The sequence below is a fragment of the Balaenoptera acutorostrata genome, chromosome 14 (assembly GCF_949987535.1).
Source record: "Balaenoptera acutorostrata chromosome 14, mBalAcu1.1, whole genome shotgun sequence".
Classification (NCBI taxonomy): Eukaryota; Metazoa; Chordata; class Mammalia; order Artiodactyla; family Balaenopteridae; genus Balaenoptera; species Balaenoptera acutorostrata.
Genome location: NC_080077.1, coordinates 31,318,399 through 31,341,965, shown reverse-complemented (window position 1 = coordinate 31,341,965; position 23,567 = coordinate 31,318,399). Strand labels below are relative to the sequence as shown.

The 23,567-nt window shown below is 37.2% G+C and overlaps 1 protein-coding gene across 3 annotated transcripts in view; it reads right to left on the bottom strand.

The window, feature by feature from the left end:
* Nucleotides 1-807: 807 nt before the first annotated feature.
* The window catches only part of MOXD1 (monooxygenase DBH like 1), an 80,374-nt gene continuing 57,614 nt past the window's right edge, over nt 808-23,567 (bottom strand). The window contains exons 5-12 of one of the 3 annotated variants that reach the window (XM_057528010.1): nt 23,037-23,216; nt 22,318-22,420; nt 20,990-21,156; nt 19,687-19,878; nt 17,766-17,825; nt 13,797-13,939; nt 2,761-2,929; nt 808-2,277 (exon numbers count right to left, since the gene is read on the bottom strand). In XM_057528010.1, coding sequence (XP_057383993.1) covers nt 2,134-2,277; nt 2,761-2,929; nt 13,797-13,939; nt 17,766-17,825; nt 19,687-19,878; nt 20,990-21,156; nt 22,318-22,420; nt 23,037-23,216 — 1,158 coding nt within the window. In that variant the 3' untranslated portion in view covers nt 808-2,133. The remainder of the gene's footprint in view (nt 2,278-2,760; nt 2,930-13,796; nt 13,940-17,765; nt 17,826-19,686; nt 19,879-20,989; nt 21,157-22,317; nt 22,421-23,036; nt 23,217-23,567) is intronic. The other 2 variants (XM_057528012.1, XM_057528011.1) reach the window with 2 other exon arrangements.

Here is a 23,567-nt window from a genome sequence, read left to right as displayed (position 1 = left end):
CACTCTTATCACCCTTGACCCTGCCTGAGACTACTCCAGAGAAAATGAAAATGATCACCCAAGATACTTTCAACCTCACATGGCCTTGATGAATTTTGGTTTTATCACGGATGCCTCTCTGACCCTCCCCACATGGCAGCTCAAACCAGGGACCATTGTACATGGAGACTCTGTCCTCCCTTGAGTCTCAGGCACTCCTCCCTGATAGCCTAGGAAACAGGTACTGTGACTTGATCCAGGGCAGCAGTAAAAAGCCTGGGCTGTTCAGGAAGGTCTGCTCAACTAAAGAGCAAACTAACTTAGAATATAATCAGAATCCTACCAAATATTCAACAGATAACCTATCCCAATTTCAAAGAAAGAGTCAATGCCTCAAAATTATATATATTCATGAGAATTCCTATGAGAAGAATGTCAGCTTTATTCTTAGCAACATCAAGTAGAAAAATAGATTCCCCTGGCTCCAAAAATTTGAGTTTCCAAAAGCTGTGTATCCTTTTCTAGCCAGTATGTGCACCTTCTTTACTAAGAACAATGAAAACAAATATAATATTACACAATTTCCAAAGGAAATCATTTTACTTTGATATCTCAGATTCAGAAATTCTGAAGTAAAAATAAACATGAAATTTCAAATAGGGAGTGTTTGGGATGATCATATTTCTTACAAAAATATTTGGAAGGAAAATCATAGAATCTGATATAACACTTATGAAATAAAAGGAATTAAAGTTAACAATAAAATATTCCTCATAAACATTACAAATATTTCATTAGATGGACAAATTCTGAGAATCAAGAAGGAAAAACTCTGAAACACAATATTTATTTAAAAGACAATACAGTTTGTGTTGAAGACATTGTTTGCTAGGGAGAAATGGCTTAAAAATGGAATGGAAAAATGCAACATTCTTAAGTGATTGGACTGGCAAATCAAGCGGTATTGAACCACTTGCTTCTCTCAAGGAGTATGCAAGATACCACACAAAAATTTAATTTTATTTAGTTTATTAATATGATCCAAACAGACTTAGTTTAAGAAGTGAGCAAAAGACACAAAACAAGATTTGGCTAATCTATACTATACCAAGAGAACCAAAAAAGGTGACAAGATTTTCAGTTGGTGACAATTTTACGATGGAAAGTTAGTTTATTAACTAATATAAAAATACATCTACAATAGCAACTGTGACTCAGATTGAGCCAGTATGCAACACGTCTGACACCCACCATGGTCAGGGAGGTACTACAGGGACCTCACACCCTCCTCAGCTGGTTCACACTATCTGGCCTTTGCCCTGGAGCCCCACAAAACACCCCTCACAGCACAGAGTTTGCAGCCAATTACATTTTCTCCTCAGTCTACAATCAGTTGTGTACCATTTCTATGTTTCCCATAGCCTCTTTCTTTTTAGATAGTGACAGAGCTCAAGGAAAAAACTCACCTGGCCAGTGTTAGCAAGGAAGGGGGAAAAAAAGTACTTTGAGATGGGTTCAGGGTAGTTTGGGACTCAGACTCAGATAAATGAGGAGACTAGAATGGGCACCATCAGAAAGCATTGAGGTCCATGGGTAATTCACAGAAAAGGACAGAACGAGATAACGCGGAAAGGTAGGAAGGACCACTGTTACATCTGGGAAGTCACACCAAAGAGAAATAAAGAGGAAGAAAACTGGAATGGAGAGTACTTCCTTTTACACCTTTATGATGAAAACATTAAAAAAAAAAAGGAATATAGAAACCAAATCAACAATTTTAAAAAGTAAAATAACAAAGAATATTTCAATAAAATGAAATACAGAAGGAGATAAAGAATTCTTTTACTTCCACTTGACTTTATCCATAGTTTTTAAGAGGTTATATTAAGTCAGGCCAGCTTTGCTCTATTTGGGGGTCGATACATGTTATCAGATGTTTCTGAGGAAAAGACGAGAACCCGACTGACATCTCTCAGGCAGCCTGGGAGGAGGGGGAGGGGAGGAAGGGGACGTGTGAAAGGAAAGTCTCCAAGAGCTTCACCCTCACCCTTCATGCCCAAAGTGTCTTTAACCTGCACGTTAAATGTCAGGTTCGGATCTCGGAAAACCATGGTCACGGAGCCCGACAGGATTACGGGCACAAGCTCGTGGTACTTAGTGTGCCGCCCAGACCACGAAGCACAGGAGCAGCTCGAGAGACACATTTCCACGCACAGAAGTGGAAGAAGCTCCACACACCAAAGGCTCTGCTTTGTAGGGTCTTTCTATATCTGGAGGTAATGCTGTCATCCCTTGAATCTGCAAAGGAAAGAGCAGACATTGCCACTGAGTGTGTGATTTAAGAGCAGGACTGCGGCCAAGCTTGCTCGGCCCTTGCGCTTCTGCGGGGCTTAAAGGGGCGGTGGTGTGGATGCTGAAGTTGTGCACCGTCCGGGTGTCAGAACCTTAAGGATTCCCAGCGAGGGGGCGAAGAGGGCCGGACACGCCTTTGGGAAAGAAGAGATAGAAAACACGCTCTGTCTTTTTTTGAAGGTCTCATCCCATCTTATTCCTTCTTCAGCCCAACTTTAGCTTTAAAATAGATTGCCTTCTTCGAAGGAAGTGGAATCAGGAGTTTTGGGCCAATCTAAGTAATCACTGAATAAATTCGCAGACATATCAAAAGACAGCTGGACCACTGGGTTTATGGATATCTGTCTGTTCCTTTGATTGTATCTGCTGTGGATTCAGGTAAGATGTAACATCTGGTTTCCCCGAAGACTAAAACAAAGTGGGGCTTACCGACCACTCCGCGTTGTCTGTCTTGGAACACCTCACATTCACCGGCAGGCTAAGGACAAGCTTATTGAAGGCAAGACCTTCCTTTTTAGTCCATTTAAACTTATTCATTGCATCCATGAAAGAAAGGTTTTTATATTGCTTGGGGCTTTTAATAATGAAAGGCCAGGTCCTGAATTTAAAATAAATAACCATAATTAGTCATATTCAGAACAAAAGCATTACATGTTTCCATCACTTTTCAACATTCTAAAATAGACTTCATACTTGTTCATTTTTACACACATAGATAACCTAATGCAAAGCACTGATGAACTCTTAAGCAGTTGCTAGAAGTACATATAAAATAAGGAGTTTTTTTAAAAAAACAAAATTCCTCGGTTTAGTAACAGACGGGTATTACTTTTAAACAAATCGTTTTGGCTTAGAAAGCTTCCCCAGAGCCTCACAATTCCTCACGTACTTGTTTTGGTTCTAGTTAACAATATAACTGGTAAGCATTCAGTTCTGACGAGTATAATGCTAATGGTGTAATGAAGAAACGTACAGAATCTCAAAAGGTACTGAACAACGTTGGAAATTTCAATTCCATACTGTTGAAAAGCCTGACCCCTGCTGGCTGCCCTGTTTTAGCTTGCCTAAGTGACAAAAATTTTTTTTAAATTTGAAATTGAACCAGTGTTTTTAATATTCCACTGAGAAAAAAATACTCTACAGATGATACACTCTGCTTCTACTTGCTTCTCTAAAAAAATATATGTTAAATGTCCAGGAAAGAAGGACGAAATCACAGAAGAATGACATGACCAGCTTCAAGAGGTACTCTTCAGGTGACATCTTTCATTAAATATAAGTTTGATATTACTGATTCTTGAAAAAAGGAAAAGTGTAAGTGTTGGCATAGCTCAGAAATTTACATAAACTACTCCACGGACCTTCCAGGAGATTATCATGGGTAACCAGTAGGTATTTGGCTCCCTTGATACCCCAAGAGGAAGTTCCAGTGATTTTCAGTAATTAACAATGAATTAACCTCCAGCTGAGGAATCTACATTTTTAATATCTGATCTTCACAATTTCTTCATTTAATTATGTCACTACCGACTCTCTCTCTTACACACATAACCTACTCAGGCACATTGAATATTATCTTTTTAATTAAATTAAACATCCTTTATTAATCTTTTACAGTTACGAAGATACATTTTTAATGTTTAAAATAAAATCATTTCCTCTGTACTCTAATAAGTAAGACAATGAATAATACAATAGGTCATATATGAGAATCTTTATATTCTTTATTCCTAACCTTCTTTTTCCTTTAATTAAAGTCAATATATCTTTGTTGAGTTTTTTTTTTTTTTTTAATTTTATTTATTTATTTATTTATTTTTGGCTGTGTTGGGTCTTCGTTTCTGTGCGAGGGCTTTCTCTAGTTGTGGCGAGCGGGGGCCACTCTTCATCGCGGTGCGCGGGCCTCTCACTGTCGTGGCCTCTTTTGTTGCAGAGCACAGGCTCCAGACACGCAGGCTCAGTAGTTGTGGCTCACGGGCCTAGTTGCTCCACAGCATGTGGGATCTTCCCAGACCAGGCCTCGAACCCGTGTCCCCTGCATTGGCAGGCAGATTCTCAACCACTGCGCCACGAGGGAAGCCCTTTGTTGAGTTTTAAATGTACTATTTTGCACAGAGACCTTAAAGTACCATAGAGAGCAATCACCATCATACTACATTAAACATATCTAGCAATGACCTTAGATCTATAACATTGTAAATTAAATACACTGTGAAGACTCGTAGAGATACAATCCAGAATTAGTATAAAATAAAACTTGTACATGTAAAAACTTGTATAAAGTAAAAATCTGACTTGAAAGGGGCCCATTATATTTACATACAATGTCCTTTTAAATACACTAAAAGCTTTATATTTCATTAAATATAAAATAACTTTAAATCAAATATTAAAAATCAAATTTACTTTTCAAAGAGATACGGTATTTGTCTTGAAAAAAGGAAAATCAACTTCATCACCAGGGAAATGCTGGGGGTTAGTGGGGGTGGGAGGTGGGGGGCGGTGTGAAGATCATCAGCCTGTAATCACCTAAAACACCACAAGGTGGCAATGGAATCTCTGCTAAAGCACTAAGGCGGACTAAATGCCCTAAATTTTCTGCAGCCTTGCTGGTAAGAGTGAATAGTGTATTACATACACAGATGAAATCTTAAAACGTTTTACTGCTAAAACAAATTAGTAAACTAGTATCCATTTGAGATTTCACAGTATAAAATGACAGAAGAGGTATAAACACATTTATTTACTTACTATAAATATATGGAAAAGGATGTAGGAAAGGGCAAACCCAATGAATCCCATGTCGGAGCCAGCATGACAGGCTGGGTGAGGAGAAGCATGTCGCAACCCCCCTGACCTGGCATCTTGTCTCATTTGTATTGTCTCCTTTCCCTTCCTACTAAATTTGTTCAGGCTCCTACTCTGTAACATCACACCAACTAATCTCCTAACCTTTCCAGCCTGTCCTACACCACACTTCCAGATTACCATTAGAGAAAAGAGAAGGAAAAAGACAGAATGAGGAGAAATCCTGGAAAAGTAAATATTTATCCTGAGTATTTTTCCTTAAAAGACTAAGCTGTAAACCAGAAACAGGGGATGTTGAAGTAGCAAGTTCTTCTGCTCTCACTGGCACTGGGACTTAGTTATTAGAAACATTAGGAATGTTCTAGAAATTAGAACAGTTACATTTCTGCACATCTGGGCAGTGTCCAAATGACTACCCAGATATACATATAAATAGAAGGGTATTATTTATATATCACTATAGTTGATAAAAAGGATTTAATATTGATGAGTAATTTTCCTTTGTAAGCTTAATTTAATTGACCAGTTGAATTAAAAATACACAAATATGGAATAAACTTAGACTATCCAAAATAATTTTGGAAAAAGAAAAAGAATGACAAGTTTGGAGACTTTTACACATTACACACTCTTAGTTCAAGATTTACTATAAAACTATAATAATAATCGAGTGTGGTATTATAGTAAAGCTAAACATGTACCACAATGAAACAGAACTCAGAGACCAGAAATTGTCAGTATATGGGGAAATGATTTTCAGCAAACCTTCCAGAGTAATTATATAGGAAAAGGGTAGTTTTTTTCATCAAATGGTTCTTGTACAACTTGATATCTGTATGAAATACAATGAACCTCAGCATATACAACACACAAAAAATTATTCAAAATGGATCATCAACCTAAAGCTACAACTGTAAAGTTTTTAGGAAAAAAAACAGGAGAAAATCTTCACAACCTGGGGCAGGCAGCAATTTCTTACATGGGATATCAAAAGCACAAAACAAACCAAAAATGATAAAACAGACTTCAAAAACTACAGTTGAAAAAGTAAAATCAAGCCAGACTGGAAAAAAATTATTTGCAAACATATACCTGACAAAGATTTATATCCAAAGTATAAAGAACTCTTTAAAATTATGAAGGACTCTTACAACTCAGTAATTTTTAAAAAAGTAACCCAATTAAATGGACAAGAATTTGAACCATTATGAAAGAACATATATAAATGACTAATAACCATGTGAAAAGAGGCTCTATATCATGCGTCACAGGGAAATGGAAAATAAAACTACAATAAGATACCACTGCATACACATTAAAATAGATAAAATTTAAAATATGGAAAATACAAAATACATTGGAAAGATTGTTAAGCAGTAGGAGATCTTATTAATCTGGTGAAAATGTAAAAAGGTACGCTATTCTGGAGAACATTTGAGAGTCTTATGCAGTAAACATAAACTTAGTGTACAATCCAGGGATTCCACCACTAGGTGTTAACCCAGAAATTGAAAACATATGTCCATACAAGGATGAACACAATCATGTTCATAGCAACTTTCTTCATAATAGCCACAAACTGGAAAGAATCCAAATGTCTTTCAACTGGTGAATCGATAAATGAATTTGCGTATATACACACTGGGTAATACTACTCAGCAGTAAAAAGCAAAGGACTGCTGATACATACATACATATATATTCATATATATATATGAATCTCAGTATATATTCATCAGTGTAGATGAATCTCAGAAACAATGTAAGTTAAAGAAGCCAGGCACAAAATAGCATATACCATCTTATCCTATTTTCATAAAATCTAGAAAAGATCAAAGCCAATAGATAGTGACAAAGCAGTTTCATGGTTTCCTGGGGCTTTGTGTGGAGGGGGGATTGTCTCCAGAAGTGTGAGAGAAGCTTTGGCGGTGATGAAAATGCTCTATATCTAATTTGTGATGTGTTTAAGTAGGGGTACACATCTGAGAAAACTTGAGAACAGTATACTTAACCATAGGGCCATTTTATTGTATGTATGTTCTACCTCAAGCAATTTGACTTAAAAATAAATAAATAAATAACAAACCGACGAAAAAGACACAGTGTATACTTTACCAATCAAATTGTTAAAGAAGGAAACCAGGAAATCTGACTTAACAAGGCACAATTCCTAATCCTCTCGACACTCCCTGAGCCAGTGAATGTTGTGAAGCACCCAGTAAAGCTCAATCTCCCTGATAGAAGCAAAAGCTTGAGAGCTGCAACAGATTTGACAGCATGATATAAGGCCTGGGACATTCCCTTATGGAAAGGCATTCAGCCCTAACCACTTAGTAACCATTCTCTAATAGATTTTTAATAAAATCTGAGAAAGGAATAACCCATGCATTGTGATATAGAGTCCCACCTCTACACACACAGCCCTTTACCCTCAAAATATAGAAAAGGAAGTACATAAAATACATCACCCAAACTTCAAACTGTGGTGTGGAGAGAAAAAAAAACTACTCTCAGATTTGCTTAGAAGGTAGTAAAAATTCACCTATATTTTACCAGAGCAAAGAGAAGTTTTAAACAGAACTGGCTCAGCGTAAGCAAGAAATGACAAATAACCATGCAAACTTAGGGTGAAAGGAAATTATATCACATTTCATATAAAGAGACAGAAAAAATCAATTCTAGAAGAAGATATAAATCAATTATACTGGAGAGAGTTCCCACAAGTGTTTCACGCTGTAAGTTTATTTAATAAGAACATGAATTCAATTAAACAAGAGCTCAAATAAAAGATGATAAAACAACACAATGAGATGAAAAGAGGGACAGCAGACTAAAGGAAATAAATTTAAGACAAAAAAATTAATACCAAATAAGTTAGAAAAAACAGGAAGCAGAAGAGCACTTCTGAAAAATTATGGGAAAATGCTTGAGAAAAATCCCAAATAGATTAAAAAAAAGTTTGTAGATATAAGATAAAATTTTCTTGAAATGAAAAAAAGAAGTGAATATATGTACTGAAAGAACACTTTGTGTTTTGGGAAAATTTGATTCATATGCTCAACACTGAAATATGTTCAATTTAACTTATGAATTCTCCAGGTAGAGGAAGAATGAGCCCATTCATCCAAAGACATCTCCAAAGGGGGGAAAAAAACCCTATGACCCCAAAATATTATATCCAGCCAAATGCTACCCAAATATAAATGCAGAAATTTTCAAACATAAAAGAACTCAGGGCATAAAGCACATGGAAGCCCTTCTTGATTAAGCAACTTGAGGACAAAACCCTGAGGAATCAAATTAAAGAACTCAGAAATGCAGAAATCATATAAAGATTAGGGGTTATCACTGAATCTATAAAAGTTGCACTAAATATTGTGGAAATTATGTTTTAGAATTAAATGTGAAAATTAAAAATCTTGAGAATACAAAAATTCTTATATAAATAATAAATATTTGGAGGTACAGAAGGGAGGTTGGGAGAAAATGTGAAAGTGTGAATGTCCTCATCTTTATGATCTAAAACTGAAACATGTTTTTAAAAAAATGTGTTAATATCTTTTATGATCTATTTTCTCAACATTTGAGAGCTCCTTTATACAATATTATCTCTTGTAGTTAAAAACAATAGCAATGCTTATTTGTTCAACAATTATTCAATTGTGATTTAGTTTCTTTTTCTTCTGATAAATTAAAAGAAAATTAAATTTTAATATTTTTGTTTAAAGCATTGCACAAATTATAATCTTTCTAATGCTACTCTATTCATCTTCATATAAATACCTACATAGAAAAATGTCTGTAATGACATTCCATTAATGTTAGTGTTGCTTATTTCTAACAGAATTTGGGGTGATTGCTTTCGTCCTCTTTTTTTTTTTTAATTTATTTATTTTTGGCTGTGTTGAGTCTTTGCTGTACGTGGGCTTTCTCTAGTTGCGGCGAGCGAGGGCTACTCTTCATTGAGGTGTGCGGGCTTCTCACTGAGGTGGCTTCTCTTGTTGCGGAGCACGGGCTCTAGGCGCACAGGCTTCAGTAGTTGTGGCATGCGGGCTCAGTAGTTGTGGCTCGCGGGCTTAGTTGCTCCGCGGCATGTGGGATCTTCCCAGACCAGGGCTCGAACCCGTGTCCCCTGCACTGGCAGGCGGATTCTCAACCGCTGCGCCACCAGGGAAGCCCCATCCTCTTTTTTAAAACCTTTTTCTGCATTACCTAAACTCTTTATAATAAAGCCTGTGTGACTTTTACACCTTATCAACATAAAGTAATTTTTTTCCTGCAAAGAAAAATACAAACACCTCTCTTGGTTTTTTTTTTAAGAAATGGAACAAATAAGGCAGGAACTTTCCATCATATAAACCTCACTGGAACCACACAGACAGTGGTGATGTTTGGTGCAGCAGAGAATACGAATTTATCTGAGCTCATTGTCTGCTCTGTTATCTGATCTTTGGGAGTTTTTTGTTTTTCCTTAAGCCTTGCCAGATCTGTAGGAGGCAGAGAAAAACTGCATCCCCCCAAACAGACAAATCCTGAGACAGGATGTACTTGTCTCTATCTTTCCACCAATGCATCCTTTAATCCTAGAATTGCCACAGAATGTTTAAAACAAAACTGGACACCTAAATAGTCCCTACATTAAAAGCAAAAATAGGAGATTCTAGGTTATATGTTTTATAATATTCCTGTTTAGTATTGTGTCCTAAAACCAAATTAGCGATATTCTTATAAGCAAAACAGAAAAAAAGCACTCAAACCATTTCTCTCTTTCTGATCTTTTCACCAGAACCTTGTTGGTTTGGCCTTTAATGATATTTATGTCTGTGTGATGATGAACTAGACTTGAAAGTCTGATTTAAAGTCCAAACATGTATTTTATAACAGAGGCTCTTTTTCACTCATATTTTTGAAGAATAACTATATTTAACCATGTAGTTAAATGGTTTTATGTGGGCAATAACATCTCAAAACTGGCCTTGTTCTTTGAAGCAACTCTCCCTGTCTTTCGAAGTGATGAAAACCCCAACTTCAATATTTCCTGAAGGAGACCAAACGTGTGGACACTGGCAGAGCTCGTTGGGACACAGGAGCTGAACGTTTCAGAGGCTTCATGCAAGTTGAACACACAAAAAAATAACTGGACCACAGAACACATTTCATTCATCTTGTAAATACACGGCTTTGAATGTTCATCCAACATTCACTCCAACATTCTCTTGATTAGGAAAAGTTTCTAGTCAATACGTTAAAAATATTCTAAAGGGAAAAAAAAATTACTTAAGTCTTAGTAAGAAACAATATAGGGCTTCCTTGGTGGCGCAGTGGTTGAGAATCTGCCTGCTAATGCAGGGGACACGGGTTCGAGCCCTGGTCTGGGAAGATCCCACATGCCACGGAGCAGCTGGGCCCGTGAGCCACAACTACTGAGCCTGCGCATCTGGAGCCTGTGCCCCGCAACAGGAGGGGCCGCGATAGTGAAAGGCCTGCGCACCGCGATGAAGAGCGGTCTCCGCACCGCGATGAAGAGTGGCCCCCACTTGCCGTAACCAGAGAAAGCCCTCGCATGAACCGAAGACCCAACACAGCCAAAAATAAATAAATAAATAAATAAAGTAGCTATAAAAAAAAAAATTAAAAAAAAAAAAAAAAAAGAAACAATATAATCTCAATATTTTAAAAACAAGACTACATCCTAGTGTTTTTAGAATGACGTTTTATGTGCTGTTTTGATTTTTATTGATATTTTATTTACTTATTTGCAATGTAGTTATTGATTGTGAACAAAAAGGCACATATATCAGCAACCACAATACAAACCCCAGCTCCCCCATTTAGTATGTACTCTATGAGGTTGAACAGATTTTTAATCTCTTAGCTTCCATTTCCTTCTCTAAACTGGGATTGCAAATACTGCTCTACCTATTGGAATTGTGTGAAAATAAATTAAATGAAATCATGTATGTGAAAATACTTCATAACCTACAACCTAATTTACACCAGCATTTTGTTATTTGTATTTTGGTAGATACAGACTTATTGTCTAGTGGTCATTGGGTTGTCTGGATAAGAACTCAGTAGAACATATCTATGAATAGCAGGTTTAATTTAAAAAGAAGAGTGTTTTTAGTTCCTAATTTATAATCCCTATAAAATTTTGGAACAAAAAGGAGACCATAATTATATTCTCCTTCAGATCTGCATTTTACCACATCCTCATTAAGAGTTTAGTTAACCTCTCCTTAAATACACCCCCTCAAAAATCTATGTGTATCTTTTGCCTAATTACATCAGTCCTTTTCATTTTGAAAAATCCTAATCATTAGAAAATTCTTCCTTATATTAAAATAAAATCTACACTTCAAAATTTCTACCAGCCACCCTAATTCTTCTTTGTGGCACTACTAGGAATGGATAAACTCCTTTTATTCTACATCAACCTTAATATTAATAATAATAATTAATTAATAATAATTCTCAATTTCTTCTTCAAACATGTTTCCCTGCACCACTCACATATCATTACTTTCCCTTTACTCTTCTCTTTCCCTCACCATCCCCCAGAGATGCAGTCAATCAACAAGCCCAGAGAGTGCTACCTTCAAAAGCTAACCTGATTGGAACCACTTCTCATGAACACTACTGGCACCGTCCTGGTCCAAGGCACCCTCACCTCTCAACTGGACAACCACAAGTCTCCAGGCAGATATTATTCTTTCCAATCTTGCCCTCCTAGAGTCCTTGCTCAACACAGTAGCTAAATTAACATTCTTTTTTTTTTTTTTAATTATTTATTTATTTATATATTTATTTATGGCTGTGTTGGGTCTTCGCCTCTGTGCGAGGGCTTTCTCCAGTTGCAGCGAGCAGGGGCCACTCGTCATCGCGGTGCGGGGGCCTCTCACTATCGCGGCCTCTCTTGTTGCGGAGCACAGGCTCCAGACACGCAGGCTCAGCAATTGTGGCTCACGGGCCCAGCCGCTCCGCGGCACGCGGGATCCCCCCAGACCAGGGCCCGAACCCGTGTCCCCCGCACCGGCAGGCAGACTCTCAACCACTGCGCCACCAGGGAAGCCGTAAATTAACATTCTTAATACCCTATACCCTATAATAGCTTCTCTTTGCACTTAAAACCCAAAGTCCTTATGTCGCCTATAAAGTTCTACACTATATGGTCCCACTTGCTCTTAGACCTCCTCACCTACTCTCTGCCAAATTTCACTCTGCTTCAGCCAAACTCACCTTCTTGCTGTTCTTTGAACATGCTAGCCTCATACCCGCCATCCATTATACTGGCTTTTCTCCCTGAAGAGTATACTTGCATATCTTTCCTTGGCTGGCTCCAGATCACCGAGGTCTCTGCTCAAACATCACCTCCTGCTATGGTCTGAATATCTGTGTTCCGCCCCCCCCGAAATTCACATGTTGAAATCTTAATGTCCAGGGTGACATTATTAGGAGGTGGGGCCTTTGGGAGGCTCTGTCCTCATAAATGGGATTAGTGCCCTTATAGAAGCAGCTTGAGAAAGCTCCCTTGACCCTCTGCCACATGAGGTCACTGTGAGAAGCTGTCTGTCTGTGAGGAAGTGGGTCCTCACCAGATGCTGAATCTGCCAGAATCTTGATCTTGCGCTTCTCAGCCTCCAGAACAGTGACAGTTAAATTTTCTATTGTTTATAAACTACCCTGTCTATGGCAGTAATAAGAGTCCAAATGGACTAAGACACCTCCCGAGAGAAGCTCTCACCACCCTACTGAGAACAACTATATACTTCCTTCACTATCTTTATTATTTTCATAACATCTTTTAATATCTGAAATTTTATATTATGTTGTTTATTTGCTTATTACCTCTTCCCCACTCTAGCACACAATCTCAAGGGAGCAGGAATAATATTTCTCTTGTTTATAATTTTATCCTAAGTCATTTCTATTATATGCAATTGTGCAGAAAGAGTTAACACAGCAGGCCTGAGACTGCCATCCTTAGGAACACCTGCTTGGAAGGCTGACCTCTGGCTGGCATCAGGGAACTTAAATAGCAAACAATTTCCTATAAGGACATAAAACTTTCTCCAAATGATAAGAGCAATTTACTGTACCTAGACTGTCTGTACAAATGACGCTGTTTATGTTGAACACTTGCTTTCCTTCTGGGAGTCTGGAATTTTGGTATTTGCTAAGCAGAGGGTACCTATGTGACCAGCCCCCAGTAGAAACTCTGAGCACTGAGTCTCTAATGAGCTTCTCCAGTTGACAACACTTCATATATGTTGTCATAATTTGACGTGGGTGGAATTAAGCACACCCTGTGTGACCCCACTAGGAGAGGTCTCTTGGAAGCTTGCACTTGGTTTCCTGTGGACTTTACTTCATGTGCCTTTTCCTTTTGTTCATTTCTCTATATGTTCTTTCACTGTAATAAATATTAGCCATGAGTACAACTATAAGCTGAATCCTTTAGGTCTTCCTAGAAAACTACTGAACCTAAGAGTAGTCTCAAGGCCCCTGGACATAACAAGCAAGAAGGTCCCTTGGACTCCGCAATTGAAAATAATCAAATAGAACAGCACATAAAGGAATCCCATAACATGGTGATGAATCTAGTATGAAAATAAAGCCCATCCTTACCCCTACCATGAAATCTGTTTACTACTTACGTGACTGGCCTGTAGATCTCCTTAACACCAATGAACTGAAGTTGTTCCATAATGTCTGGGATACTTGCACATCGAGTAAGATTAATTCGTGGGTAATAAAGAAGGTATGAGAGACACATTTCATTCCTGGTGCTTAATCCTCCCTGAAAATGGAGATACTTTATTTAGAAAAGTATATGTTCCACCGACTCTGATACTTATAGCACACAAGCTGCAAATGTTATGCAGTTTCTTCCCATATTGAAATATCATAAATCTTAAAGCTGAAAAATAATCACTTAAAGGCCAATTTGGTTTTTCAACAGATAGCGGCACATTTAAAAATTAATAAAGTTATTTCCATCTCTTTAAAAGCTGCCTTTCTTAAATAACTTAATAATCTCCTCAAAGTTCAGTGTATGTGATGTAAACTTCTCACCACAGTGAACATTCCAGAGGATGTTCAGTAACAAGATACCAATCGGTCAGTTTCATGGAATCTTTGCCCCATTGATTGCACTGAATTTTCCATAATCTTGCTGTCATGTATATAAACATCAGCAGCTGCATACCACAGGGGAAGCACAGGTCACAGTTTGAATCTAAGTAGTAAATTATGTACTAATTAAAAAAGAAGAACAGCATCTGGAGTTGCTACAACAATGTCCAGTTTTCAAGCAAAAGTTATTAAACATGAAAAGAAACTGGAAACTATGATCTGTATTCAGGACAAAAAGTTAGTAGAAATTAATTGTGAGAGGACATGGATGCTGGATTTAGCAAAGACTTAAAAACAGACATAAATATATGTAAAGAGCTAAAGAAAGATGTTCAAATAATTAAAGGTAAATATGTTAAAAATGAGTGAACAAATAAGGAATGACATCAGACAAAGGAAAACATTAGAAAAAGGAACCAAATAGAAATTCTAGAGTTGAAAGGTACTATAACTAAATTAAAAATTCACAGGATGAGCTCGACAGCAACTTGACATGGCAGAGGAAGGAAGCCGTGAACTTGAAGATCAATCAATAGCAATTTCCCAACCCAAAGAACAGAGAAAAAAAGACTAAAGAAAGTGAAAACACCTCAGAGATCTGTAGGATAATATCAGATGTTCCATGTGTGTAATTTGAATTCCAGAATGAGAGGGAAGAGAAAAAAAGAATAGAAAAAAATATTTGAAAAAAATGGTGGAAATCCTCCCAAATTGAGTGAAAAACATTAACTTACAGACCCAAGAAGCTCAATAAATGCCAAAGATAATTATGAAGACAGCCATACTTAGACACATCATAGTCATATTGCTGAAAGCCAAAGACAAAGAGAAAATCTTGAAAGCGACAAAGAAAAATGATACATTGCATACAGGGGAGCAGTAATACAGTGAACAACTGACATTTCATCGATGGAAGTAACAAAAAGATATTGGAATCACATTTTCAACTGCTCCAGGGAAAAAGAAATTAACCAAGAATTCTGCATCCAGCAAATCATCTATCTTTCAAAAGTGAAGGTGAAAAACATAGTAGTGTTGTTCATAGTTATACATTAATGTAGTGGCTAATATGCAATGATTTTACAAATTGCAAAACAGAATGCTTCGCACTTGATGCAGGATTGGGCAAAAGGAGAAGCTGATCTGCAAATGAGGTGCAGCTGACACCTCAGTAAATATATTTAATCTGTCCTTGAGCTGGGACGGCTATTCAGAGTTATACCAAATTGTAGGAAGGGAATTGGGCTTTTGTATTCTCACATCAACCAGTCATTGGCTGCTGGCTGCCCCACTGAAGAGAGTATAACTTTAAGTGGGTCATTCCTTGACTCCGATGGCAATGTCCAGTGAGGGACACACTTCTGCTTTTTTTCTATTGTATGTTTGTCTTATGTTATGGATTTATAGAATCTATTTTATATGCTGGATACTAATGCTTTATGTATTGCAAATTTTTTTTTTCAGTTTAGAACTTATCTTTTCACTTAATAGTGTTTTTTGGGTAACCAAAAGTGTTAAGGTAATCAAATTCATCAATCTTCTAATTTATAGTTTGTGCTTTTTATGTTCTGTTTAAGAAGTTCTTACCCCAAAGTACTAAAGTTATATTTATATATTTCTCCTAATAGTTTTAATATTTTGTTTTTCGCATTTTAATGTTTAATCTACCTGGAAATGATTTTTTTGTGTATTGTGGGAGATAAAGATGTAATTTTATTTTTGTCATCTGGATACCCAACTGTGCCAGTAAATTCTTTAATGAAAAAGTCCATCCTTTGCCACTTATCTGAATGCCATTTCTATATTAAACCAAGTTTCCACGTAGGGGGTTTGTAGGTCTGTTTCCAGGATCCCTATTCCCTCCCACTCTTCTAACTCTGGACCCAAACCACACTATTAATCACCATAGCTTTAAAATAAGTCATCAAATCTAGTAGCTTGTTTCCCATCTTGTTCTTTTTAGTAGTGTCTTGCCAATTCTTAACCCTTTGCTCTTTTATGTAGATTTTACAATCAACTTGCTCCGTGTAAAAGCTAAAACTGTAAAATTTTTAGAAAATTTTTTTAAAAAAAATAGGAGAAAACCTTTGGCTAGGTGAAGATTTCTTAGTTAGACACCAAAACCCCAAATCATAAAATCTCTCTGATCTTTCTTTACTGGAATTATATCAAATTTATAAACCAATTTAAAAAGAAAGATTATCTTTGTTTCACTGAGCTTTTCTATCCATGAACACAGTACCTCTTAATTTCTTTAGGTGATCTTTAATGTCTTGCATAATGACTAATAATTTTCTCCATAGATATCAAACACATCTAATGTTATTTTATTTCTATAGGATGTGTAGCCTTAAATTGAATTTTCTTGAGATAATTTATTGTATACTAAAATACAATTAACTTTAGATTTATCAGTTTGGGGGAGGTTTTGATGTGGAAAATTACAATATCTGTAAACAATGTGTTTTACTTCTTCGCTTCTTCCTTTCTGATCTTTATATCTCATTTTTTTCTTTTCTACTACGATATTGAATAAAACCAGTGATAATAAATACCCTTGTCTTCTTCCTGACTTTAAAGAATTACTTCTAGTATTTCACTTAGTTTGATATTTGCTATAGATTTTTCACAGCTAATCTTTATCTGGTTAAGGCAATTCTCTCCTATTCCTAGTTTGCTAAATGTCCTTTATTCCCCCCATGACTGACAAATTTTATGAATGCTTTTTCTGCCCCTATTGAAGTGATCATAAGTCTTTTTCCTTCAATCTCTTAATGTATAATGGCATTAGTGTATTTTCTAATTTGAACCAATTTTACATTCCTTAGTAAAGCCCAAATCAGTCCTAACGTTACATTTTTATATAATGCTGGATTTGGTTTGTCAATACTTTTTGTCAAAGTTACTTCCCTCTGGTGCATATTGGGGACCTTTCTCGTATGGCCCATATCAAGTTTCAGTATTAAGCTTATGCTAACTTCATAAAATGAGTTGGTAGAAGGTGTTCCCCCTTTTTTTGTGCTCCCTGGAAGAGACCGAGGAAGGCATGAGTGATTTATTTCTTGAATGTTTGGCAGAACTCCCCAGTAAATCTGTTGGGGCCAGATTTCTCTTTGGGTCAGAAGCGCTAAGGTCATGGAATTTATTCTTCCTTTTGAAGTCTCGATTCATCTAAGTCCAGACTCACGCGCATGGTCATTAGCGACCACAGGTCTTTATTAATAATATGGGGTGAGGGAAAACTGAAAGACTAAGTATAGCTTTTCATGAAAGGGTCACTAAATTATACTGCAAATATTACCAAGGTATCATTAGTTAATCTGATAAAATGCTAAAACAGCTCTGATTTCACTTTTATGATGATTCATGTTCAAGACATTCAGGAATTTTGCTTCCAAATGTGAATGCTTTTCACTTTTTTCTCTTCTAAAATCAAAGTTTATTCCTTCTCCTCCACAAAAAAATTTTAATAATAATAAAATTCGTCTTACCCAAGTCATCCAGGATCTATCTTTTGTGTTGTAGCGACACTCAGTAATTAGATTATCTCCCTAAAACATAAAAGTAGAAGCTTTCAGATTGGAGTTTCATGCTGTTTCATTTATCTAATACATTTGTAGACAGTTTAATTTGCTATATGAATGCATGCATTAAGTAATTTGATTCATAAGAAGACCTTTGATCTATTAAATTCTAGGTTTGCTAGTATAATAAGCAAGCAAACAAACAAATAAGACTCTCTTTGTTCAGGCCAGACTCCACCATGTTATAGCTACATGACCTTAGGTAAGGAAATGACTCAACTGGGCACAATTTGTTCATCTAAAAAATAATGATAAAAATAGCACTTATCTTGCACAGCTGTTGGGAGGAGATTACATGACAGAACACACATTTAGTTCTTAGTACAGAAGAAGCACTTCATAAATGTTAGCCACAGATACTAGTTATTGTGATTATCTCTTCATTTACATTATTTTCTTTAAAGGTCCTTAGGTATTCATTTTCTTAAAACAGATTTATGAGGCAAATTACTAGTAATTTATTTTTCCCATACTTTCCAACCTTTTGAACAGTTCTGCACGTAATGAAAATAATTTTTTATGGCTCCCCAGTCAGGTAAGTGGACAGGCTATTCATCAGAGGGAGTGAGCTCTGGGTAATGGCCCCCAGATTTGTCCTCCCTGCCTGGCTATTCAGAGAGCCCAGAGATCAGTATCTCAACATATTAATACCCTACTTATGGCACGCCAGTTACGTGTCACAAGGAGTTCTGAGAGAACCCAATAAAACAGGTTGGAGAGTCCCAAGACAAGACAACACCATAAAATGGAGGGTAGTCCTTAAGAATCTTGAGATCACTGTTTCTCAAATTTCATCTTCCTACTCTCAGGGTGTGTCAGGGGATTTCTGCATGTAGAAAAGATATTGCTATTACTCTCACTTCATAACTAGTATATGTATCTGACTTTTAAGAAGAGAATAAGGGGCTTCCCTGGTGGTGCAGTGGTTGAGAATCTGCCTGCCAATGCAGGGGACACGGGTTCGAGCCCTGGTTCTGGGAGGATCCCACATGCCGTGGAGCAACTGGGCCCGTGAGCCATAAGTACTGAGCCTGCGCGTCTGGAGCCTGTGCTCCGCAACAAGAGAGGCCGTGATAGTGAGAGGCCCGCGCACCGCGATGAAGAGTGGCCCCCGCTTGCCACAACTAGAGAAAGCCCTCGTACAGAAACAAAGACGCAACACAGCCAAAAATAAATAAATAAATTTTTTTTAAAACCAAAAAAAAAGAGAATAAGGGTAGGAATTTATATAACGATTGAGCTTGATGGCCATTAAATAAAAAATTTGACAAAATGAAGCATCATAAAATTTTTAAAATTCTTCAGTATTATAAAGCATAAAATTCTCTTCTGTGCCCTTCCACTAGAACCCCAAGTACTGTTGCAAGCTGGATTACACACAACAGAATAATTAGCTATGTCCAAATATCTTTGTCAAATGAAAGAATTACCTTATATTCATTTTTACTGAAATGAAACTTCCAAAAACTATCTTATGTTGAAAGCAAACTTCTTACCATTACTTGAACTGCAAGCCAAAGGATTGTTAACTGGGGAGTCAAGTAAAAAAAGAAAAAAAAAAAAAGATGCTTACAGCACAAAACCCAAGTTTTTATTTTCTTTTTAAATCAACAACTTGAGTTGCCCCTGGGAATAGTAAGAAAAATGAGTTTCAATTTGGGAAACCAGATCAAACACATTCCATGTGGCTTGTGCAACAGCCATGGTGGGTGGCTTTGAGGATACGGATGAGCGATTTATTCCACCAATAGAAACCTGGCTAATTCTCAGCAGACATATGTCTCAGGACTTTGATGACATTCAGTGAAAAAGAACAAAACAATCATACTGGTAAGATTGTTCGTTCTTCCTTAAGGTACTGAAACTCCTGGAAATTGAAGTCAAAATCATCATCATAAGCGAGTAATCCCATTTCCTCCCCTTTGCGAAAATGACGCAGCCTGATGCCTCTGCCTGCCAGGTGAGCGTGGAGCAGAACAGCAAACACGTGGATGCCACTTGGCTTTTCAACTTCCAAAGCCTGCAGGGGACACAGGGGACACAGGGGACGGAGGCCTGATTAGCCCAAGTAAGCTCAGACGGTTCACCTTAAAACACACTTGTAGGGGCAACGGAGAAGAAAAGCTTACACGATTTAAGTGAATGCATGAGCTGCCAGACATTTTGAATTTGGATTTTTCCTGACTTATACCTAGCAGTGTTATCTTTGTGAAGCAATACTGGCTGGGAGAAAAGAAAAGGAACTAATGCTTGCTGAGGACCAACTGGACCACTTCTAAATATTACCTTTCTTTTTTCTTCTTTTAGTAGGTAAGAAAGCAGTCAAAGCTCCTGACAAAAAGATTCCAGTATGTTGGTAGCTTGCACGTTGAAAACTCTTAAAAGGAGAATCTATTCCCACTTTTCCAGATAAGAAAACTGAACTGGGTGAGTGAAATTAAATGAAATGCTCATGGTCCTACAGCTAGTGGTTGATGTCATGGCAATTTAATTCATGGTCTAAATGTCTTAAATAACTCAGAAGAGCACAATCTTTCCACTCCACCAGTCTGCCATACTGTCTACAACCACAATATCCTATAATTCATAAAGAATACTATCCATGTCGAAATACTTTAATTCAAGAAAAAAGAACTATAAATGGAAGCAGCCATTATGAAATACTTATATATGGTTTTCTCTTATCCAATATGTATTTTTATATTAGTTATTCTTGCTCTTTGGTTAAAGAAGGGAAGGCAACTATAAATCAGAGAAAATGAGAAAAAAATGAAAATGAATCATGGGAAAAACAAATATGGGTAAAGATAAAGTTGAGAAAGGAGAAGGGGACTACACAAACAAAGGTTGAAATTGTAAAAGAGAAAGTGAAGTATCCACCATGAAATAATCAAAGGAGGGGAAAGGAAGGAAAACACCCTGAAAATTATTCCTGTCTTTAGAATTCTACACCTGTAGTCTTCAAGATTTAAAAAAGCAATAAAGGTCCTGCTAAAATTGTAAATAATTGTTTTACAGCATGACAACAAGAAAAAGATTAATAATAAACTAACTTGGAATTTTCCAAACATAGTTTCTAAGAGCATAGATGAATCTGGTAACAACAGCTCATAGACTCAGACATAGCATACCTCTTCCAGGCATTCCAGGGTGCAGTGACCCTCAGACCGGAAATCAGGCAGGCCTGGAGGGATTGTGTGGAAGAGGCTTACCCAGAGGCCAGCCTCAATCACCCCAGCGTCGTATTTCCTTATATCTGTCGTGTGAAATAACCTCAATCCAGAATTATCTATTAAGCCTGGAACGAGCATTTAAACAAGAATCATTAAAACTGAGTTTAAGTTCTTAAAAAAGAAAAAGTTTTCCATATTCAGTTGAAATGGGTTCATTGGCCTTTCTTAAAAATCTCACAAGGGAAAGGAATACAAGCAAAGATTAATGGACGGCAACATTCAGCTTCAAAAAGAGGAATTAAAAGATGAGTCACCATATGGTCTGCAACCATTCTTGTTGCATCATGTGAACAGCACAACAACAGGCACAGTGGGGAGGAAAGATGAATAAGACACATCTCTTGCTGTGACATAGTTATCATAAGGGCGGACAGTATGACCCCAAACACTTCATAAATCTGTTCCACTATAAAATTGCTTCTTCTCTGCAGTGGTGACTTACCTACCTGTGACTACCGAACTGACCTTTGGATCAATTAACATATACATAATTTTGTATTAATTGTTGTGATTATTTTATTGTTTCTCTTTTCCACTACACTATAATGTCCATGAGGGTGGGGACATTATGTTGTTAAACACAGATCCAGCACATCATTGGTGCTCAGTATTTGCTGAAAAATTGCACGCATCAGTGTAAAATAATAACTTTAAGTTTCTTCTGTTGATAATTTCATATTAAATCCTTCAATTTTTTGGCTTTGGAATATTACATAGTGAATTCAGGTGTAAATACTTACCTCTCTTCATTCCAACATCATATTACACAGTGTCACTGCATAAATATTTTTGAGTATATTTATGGTTTGCCTATCACACAACAAAATGCTTAATATTTTCTAGTGTGATGAACGATAGTTTTTTATATATGTTTTTAGAAAGAAAATATTTTGTAAGCACCATGTATTTGGGACTAATTTACATCATAAAGGGAGAAGTCTATTATTCTACTTCCCGGTAAGTAATATGCAAATTGCTTTTTAAAATTAGTGATCACATGCGCCCATTTGCCTGGTTCATCGCTGGTTAATGACTGCTGTCCCAGTGTAACTATTGATAGTGCCCTTTTTCATTCTAAAAAAAATATCCTAATTGGATGACAAATGTATAGGTTAATTCCTTCTACCACTGGATGTTATTTTATTTTAAGTCTGTTTAACTCTGTTAAAATTAAAAGTTACAAAACTTTAAAAATCATAGGTAGAATGTATAAAGAATACACTCACCTTCCTTATATGTTGGATTGTCATAATGGACTTCCAGGAGCACATAATGAGGGTCTAACGGAGTGCCGAGGGATAATCCAACATGAGGTGGATAGGAAAAACCCTAAACAAGCAAAATTCCATGACATACAGTCCTGTGAAAATCCCTCAGAGCTCTGCTCCACCCAAAAGCCAGCCATTCTCAACGATATTTCAACGTTCTTCAACTCCATTAATCTATAGTTGATCAAATAAAATGGCTTAAGGGAAGAATTACTTCCTATGGAAAGAAAAATAAACCACCCTCATATCAAAAATAGTAGATAGGGCCTCCCTGGTGGCGCAGTGGTTAAGAATCCACCTGCTAATGCAGTGGACACGGGTTCGAGCCCTGGTCCGGGAAGATCCCACATGCCACAGAGCAACTAAGCCCGTGAGCCACAACTACTGAGCCCGCGTGCCACAACTAATGAAGCTCACGCGCCTAGAGCCTGTGCTCCGCAACAAGAGAAGCCACTGCAATGAGAAGCCCGTGCACCGCAATGAAGAGCAGCCTCCGCTCGCAGCAACCAGAGAAAGCCCACGCACAGCAACGAAGACCCAACACAGCCATAAATAAATAAATAAATAAATAAATACATTAAAAAAAATAGTATATAGAGTTTTACATGTAAGTGTTAGACTCGTAGGGGGAAAAATGATGAATTAACTACGTTACATCTCAGTAATCATTGGCCCACCTCTCCACCAATGGCCCACGCAAAAATGACAGTCTCGCAGGTGAGGAAGGCATCGGGCATGTTAGGGTGATAGCACTCGTGGCCGTGGTCCAGGACGCTGTCGCTGAAGTTGCTGCTGCACTGATAGAGCAGGATGTGATGGACCAGACTCTCGTGGCCTCTCTGTATCACGGGCTTAACCTAAGCAAGCACAGGTGAGAGGGAGGATGCAATGAATAAAAACACCCTACAACACCCTACGATAAGCATGAAACTAGCATAAATGATTATTAGTTTTTCAAAGGAATAGTTTTCTCAACTACGTAACGGTTATGTGGCTGAAGCATAATTTGTTCTGGAGATGACGACAGTGATGATGATGATGACGGCAGCGGCAAAGACAATGGCAACAGCAAAGATGCGATAACCATTTACTCCTCCAAGAATCCTAGGACTTCACTAATCTGTTGTTTGCTTTTTAAACTCACTGTTGTTTCCCTTAACATTCTGCATAGCAGCTGTTTCAAAACTGGCTTGCTCTCTTCCAGGTTT